General features: G+C 41.3%; 1 protein-coding gene across 1 annotated transcript in view; it reads left to right on the plus strand.

Annotated features, from left to right (window-relative positions):
* Window positions 1-2,846: 2,846 nt before the first annotated feature.
* nop56 (NOP56 ribonucleoprotein homolog) overlaps window positions 2,847-6,358 on the plus strand; it is a 5,430-nt gene continuing 1,918 nt past the window's right edge. Inside the window, 8 exon segments of the mRNA XM_020593085.1 lie at window positions 2,847-2,983; window positions 3,658-3,747; window positions 3,835-3,949; window positions 4,234-4,398; window positions 4,630-4,828; window positions 5,159-5,346; window positions 5,671-5,822; window positions 6,070-6,170. Of these exon segments, the coding sequence (XP_020448741.1) occupies window positions 2,981-2,983; window positions 3,658-3,747; window positions 3,835-3,949; window positions 4,234-4,398; window positions 4,630-4,828; window positions 5,159-5,346; window positions 5,671-5,822; window positions 6,070-6,170 (1,013 nt within the window). The 5' untranslated portion in view covers window positions 2,847-2,980.

Genomic DNA, 6,358 nt, shown 5'->3' on the forward strand with positions numbered 1-6,358 from the left:
TGGGGAAATACATACAAAAGCTCACTTCAACCATTGTACATATTACAAAAAAGAGCGATAAGAATTGTGCATAAGCTGGGATACAGGGATCACACTAATGGAGCTTTCATACAGTCTAAATTGTTAAAATTTTTTGACTTGGTGGGATATAAGACTGCTGTGTTTATGTATAAAGCCAGGAAAGATTTATTACCTGGTGGTATTCAAAGGCTATTTAATGAAAGGGAAGGGGGATACAATTTAAGGGGTCAGTTAAATTTAAAAATTCATGCCATACATACTACCAAAAAAAGATTGTCTTTCAATAAGTGGAGTAAAACTATGGAATAATTTAAGTGTGGACATAAAAAGCAGTAAGAATATTGATGAGTTTAAACATAAATATAAAGGTATGTGTCAATCAAGATATATGCAAGAACAGGCTTAATGATTAATCAGACGGGAAGTAGAATATGTATTCATGTAGTAATACTGCTTGCAAACCAACGATGATAAGATGATGTTAAGGGGTAGGACTAGATAAGTCTAACTTCTTCCTACTCCGTTCAAGCATGTACTAGGTATAAGTAAATTGAAAATATTTTTGTGGACATGTCTGGAATTATGTGTGATTACATACTGACTGTTGTTACATGTTTGAAAGAATAAATAAATCAAATCAAATCAAAATCAAATCAAGGTCTGAAACAAATACCAGGGAAATGGAGGCATGCAAATAGAAAAGGCTTCACTTTACTACACTTCATAAGTGAAGGAATTCTGACATAATATGAAGAGCTGTCTTTAAAATCATCAGGTGAAGGTCTGAGTACATTTTTATAGGTTCAGTTATTACTAGGAAAATGACCTGACTTGTTTTCTAAAGGAAATAAAAATGATTCCTGTCTTGAGTACTTGTATAATTTATATAACAATACATGAAATACATTATTTCCAATCAGTTGCCACTCAATATATTCCATAAAATGTTATTACTCTTCCTTGCATTGGTGTGAGTGACAGGTCATCCACTTTATATTGAAAAGTAATTTTTATACCAGCAGTCATGCTGTCTGAGTTAATACATGGAAAAGGTGGTTATGGTGTCTTTGAAAAGAATTTCCTGAGATATGCTGACTTTACAGTCTGTAGCCAGCCCATGCTGACAGTCTTCATAAGAAATGGAAATAACAAAAAAAGCTTTGAATAGCAATAGCAACACAGTCACTTGTCTTTATTGACCAGTTAACTAAAACACAAACATTTGGTTATTCGGTGTTTGGAAAATAAATAAAAGCATAATCCAGCTGTTTGGGCGAAAGATGGACACCAATTTCCACTGTTTTATCCTGGACACACAAAGTTAAGTGTCAAGAGCTTGTCTTTAATGACACAATTACAGTATATACTGGGGGGAGACAGTGTTGCTCACAGGATTTCCTTCACGTTCCAACTGAGTTTACACTGTTGGATGGTAAACTCTTCAGAATGACCATCCTCCAACCTGGGCTCTGTGTCCTTTCTACCCTCACACTACCAATGTTCTTTTGGGAAAATCAAGAGCTGGCTACATTCTAGAAAGAAAATGGAGGAAATGGGTCTTGTTCATAACCAGGAAATCAATTGCATGGTGAAGAAGACTCCCATTATGACTACACCGCAACAGCAAGAATGTAGACACATTTCCTTGCAGTCATCTGTGGAAGAATTCATGTACTTTTAACATCAAATTACAACTCTCATGAGAACCTTTAGCCTGAATTTGTCATTCCAGCTTTTCTGTTGGATAAAATTGAGAAAACACTTTTTTAATGAGTCCGTATTGATATATTTTGGGTAAAATAATTGATACTAAAGACTATTCTATAAATGTAGAAAAATTGTAAAAAAAAAAAAAAAAAAAAAAAAGTCCACCTCAGTTTGCTTAAATTTAACAAGATTGCTCATTTGGTCAAACCAACACACCCAAACCTAAATATGATCAGGTTACTATTACTACAGACACACTGAATCAAAGAAAAGCTGGGAATTTTTTGCTTGAAAAATTACTATGACTAATCAGTAATAAAAAAAATAGCCACTTGTTTTTTGTCTAGCTATCAATTAATTTCATTTAAGCTCTATTTGCTACATACAGTGGATGTAAAATGGTATTATATAATCAGAGATACACACTGCAGTGTTGCATTGTTAAATAAATTACACAACCTTTTTTTTAAATGATGAAACCATTTTCCAACACACCAGTCATCCGCATAGCCTAGATGTTTTCATATATCATGTAGTTATGTTGGCTGATTGCACATTTTCTCAGCAAAGTCTGTGAATTTACATAAGGCTACAGTAAATTTCCCTAACTCTCTGGTTGCACCTGCTATGGGGGAGAGAGGGGGACAGCACCATTATCAACCTGATGGCTTTAAACAGTCAGAATAGGTAGATGACGACACGTGTAGGCATGCAGAACATTTACTTCAGTAGAAACATATCAAATCAAATAAAATGTGTTTATATAGCGCTTTAAAAACAACATCCCTTTCACCAAAGAACTTTACATAGACTGAATAAAATCATGATAAATGACTAAAATAAAATAAACAGATTCTGCGCAAAAATAACACAATAACGCCGACACACAGATGACACACATTCAAACATATGAGCTTCATTGCCATAGACAGTGTGGAGAAAAAAGAAAATAACCTATTTAGATATGGGTTGTTGGTTTTGGTCTTTTCTTGGGACCAATAAGAAAAATTATAAACAACACAATCCTCATTCCTCAATATTTCATTTTGCTTAAATAATATTAGAAACTCACTTTCTGCTTCGTATCCGGCAGATGGATACTTCTTCTCGTCGGGTGTCGCGGTGTCAGGCTGGTATCGCGGTATTTGGGTCGTGGAAGTTTTCTGAAGCGTGTGCTTAGCTCGCTATCTTTTTGCTGAGGAGAAGCACAGAGCAGACGTGCTCTGCGTGCTGCTGCAGAGATTTTCTGATCATGGTAAGAAATGTGGTGGTAGGTGTGAATACCGTACTTGTCGCTGTATGATACAGTTGGACGGTCTTTGAAATGATCTGGTCTTTAAGAATAGAAGTTATTTTCATGTGTTTGACGTTACCGCCTTTGCATACTTGTAAGTTAGGCCTTTGAACAGTTAGCCACCCATGGGGCTAACGTTAGCTGGATTGTTCGCGCTTAAGTTAAATAATCATTTTCGTTCGTTACAACCATGCAGGTGAAACCCGATAATTTCTACTCCTCATTGCTGCATATAGTTAGCGGTTCGTGGAATAACATTAGCTGGGCTGCTAGCATAAGTTTAGCTTCAGACACTTTCCGCTTGGGCCCAGGTCAGCACGTGGAGTCATCATAACTACATGGCTGCATGTAAAGTTTTGGTAACACTGGGTCTTTAAATAGAAGTGAAGCGTAATTATTGGGTTGAGAAGCAGTTTTGCACGCCTGATCCAAGTTACATAAGCGAGGATCCTACAAAAAACGGGAACGATGGCGTTTGGCGACGTTCGCAACGTGGAGACTTCATTTTGCAATTTACGTGAACTGTTGACTAACAGGGCATGCCGTTTGTGTTTGTTGGTTGTTCTGGTCACAGAAGTTACCTTGAGTCCGTAGTTGTCTGGCTCGGACACTTATCCGGTCAATTTTTCTTCTAGGTGCTGCTGCACGTGTTGTTCGAACATGCGGCGGGCTACGCGCTGTTCGCCGTCAAAGAGGTGGAGGAGATCGGCATGCTGCTTCCTCAGGTAGGTCTCATGTCCTCGCTCCATCTGTGCGGGTTTAATTTGTTTTCCAAATGGGGCAGACTAATAGTGTGTATTCGTGTGTTTCAGGTGGAGGAGAGCCTGCTGAGCATCGGGAAGTTCAACAGCATAGTGACTCTGGTTGCCTTCTTCCCCTTCAAGTCGGCCCAGACTGCGCTGGAGAACATCAACGCCATTTCTGAAGGTCTGTTGTTTAACTGACAGTTTGGTGTCCTCAGTTGTAATGATGTTTTATAATCTGTCAATCCACTGAGCTGCTGTGCTGACAGCTTACTGTTGATGCTGAACATCTGAGGAAAGCCTTAATGTGTTGAATATTTAAAATGAAGTGATCTGATTTCAACTCTGGTGCTGCTTGGTCCATGACTGTTAGTGTGATTTTAAAAGCATTATCAGAAGTGCCATGACTGTCAAAACGGCTTTGCTGCAGAATCTAAAATGCGACTAAAGTACTTCTCTGATTTTCAGGTGTGGTTCACGCTGACCTTAAGTTGTTTCTTGAGACGAACTTGCCCCGCTCTAAGAAAAAGAAAGGAGTGTTGGGGGTGTCTGATGCCAAAATAGGAGCAGCTTTACAAGAAGAATTTAGCATTTCCATCCAGACTAGTGGTGTGGTGGCTGAAATATTAAGAGGTGAGGCTACTCTTCTGAGAGAGTTACTTTTGGTGGGACTTGAGTTTGCAGGTCTGAAACATAATTCTAGAACTTAAATACATGAATGTGGTTTGTTGTGATGTGATTGTTTGATCCTGAAACCCATGAAGGTTCATACTGAAAATCTGAATAGCCACTGGTCACATGCCACTGTGTCACCTTTCCACGCAAAGCAGACGCATCTTTTCATTTGTTCCTCCATCCTGGCAGGTGTACGTCTGCACTTCCACTCCCTGGTGAAGGGTCTGACTGCCCAGGCTGCCTCAAAGGCACAGCTGGGTCTTGGCCACAGCTACTCCAGAGCCAAGGTCAAGTTCAATGTCAACAGGGTCGACAACATGATCATCCAGTCCATTGCTCTGTTGGATCAGCTGGACAAAGACATCAACACCTTCTCCATGCGTGTCCGGTAGGGCTTCCTTCATCACACCACTAAAGCCAATTGGTTTTTCTTTTTTTTTACAAGTTTTAATGTATTAGTTTTTGCTTGATGGCGCATCCTCCCAATGCTTACCACAGACAGTGCACCCTACAGTGCTGGCTGTATAGAAACAGGAGGGACATTGACTCCTCTGACACACATGCCCTGCCAGCTGTTGTCTGGTGGGGTGGTGCTGTTGGGTGAGACATGTGTTCTTTCATGTGCAGATACCAGTGCACCAGGGATTTGTCTCAAAGACTGTTTGTAGCTTGTTTGGACATTGCACAGTCATTTCAACAGTCTTATCTGTGTCTTCAGTGAGTGGTACGGCTACCACTTCCCAGAGCTGGTCAAGATTGTGTCGGACAACTCGACATACTGCCGCCTGGCTCAGCTCATCGGAAACAGGAAGGAGTTGATGGAGGATAGTCTGGAGAAGCTGGAGGAGGTGGTGATGGACAATGCCAAGGCTCAAGCTATCCTGGAGGCATCACGTTCTTCTATGGGTCAGCTAAATTATTTTTTTTCCCATTTCTACATTTTGACATACTTTTCAAAGACGCCAAATTTTAAAAGCAAACGAGACTTAGATTCATGTCATGCCCCTTTTTTGCCCACCCTGGACCAACAGTTGTCCTTGGTGCCTAACACAGGGGGGCAGAGTAGCGCTCTCATAAACCTGTAGTGAAGGCACCAATCCTCACTGTGGATCCTGTCGGGAGAAACAAGTTCACATCACTCTAAGGCCGCCCATGTAATGTTTTAACTGGTTGAAACCGTGAGTAGTAGCGTTCCTCTGGACAACACCTTTTCCTGATTATTTTTCCCAGGTATGGACATTTCTCCCATCGACCTGATCAACATAGAGAGGTTCTCTAATCGCGTTGTGTCTCTGGCTGCTTATCGTCTCGAGCTGCAGGAGTACCTCCGCTCGAAGATGAGCCAAGTGGCTCCGAACCTGGCAGCTTTGATCGGGGAAGTGGTGAGTAGATCCTGCACCTGTGTTGTTTTTTTTTTTTTTTTTTTTTTTTTTTTCTCCACAATTCACATGGGACCAGTGATGTTATACCAAAATCTGTCAATCCACTGAACCTGTGTGATGAACCATATCGGGTGCTGATGGTCCTGAAATCACATGCACAGTTTACATGAAAATCAAATACGTTTTCAAACAAGAGCTCCCTGTGCCACATATCACTGAGGCTGACAGTGTTGTTTGCTCCCTTCAGGTGGGAGCTCGTCTGATCTCCCATGCCGGCAGTCTAACCAACCTGGCCAAGTACCCGGCCTCCACGGTCCAGATCCTGGGAGCAGAGAAGGCCCTGTTCAGGTACTGGGGCACCCCTTCCCTGCTGGGGAAACAAGTGGTTGCAGTGATGGCAGGGCTGGGCTGGAGCAGAGCAGGGTGACTAGAGAAGACGGGGTCTCCCCTGGAGTGATCCCTCTCGCTCTAAGGCACCCCCACAGTCTGAGCAGCCACTCACAGTGCTGAGGCAGCAAATTCGAACAACTGCATCC

The sequence above is a fragment of the Monopterus albus genome, unplaced genomic scaffold (assembly GCF_001952655.1).
Source record: "Monopterus albus unplaced genomic scaffold, M_albus_1.0 scaffold18.1, whole genome shotgun sequence".
Classification (NCBI taxonomy): domain Eukaryota; kingdom Metazoa; phylum Chordata; class Actinopteri; order Synbranchiformes; family Synbranchidae; genus Monopterus; species Monopterus albus.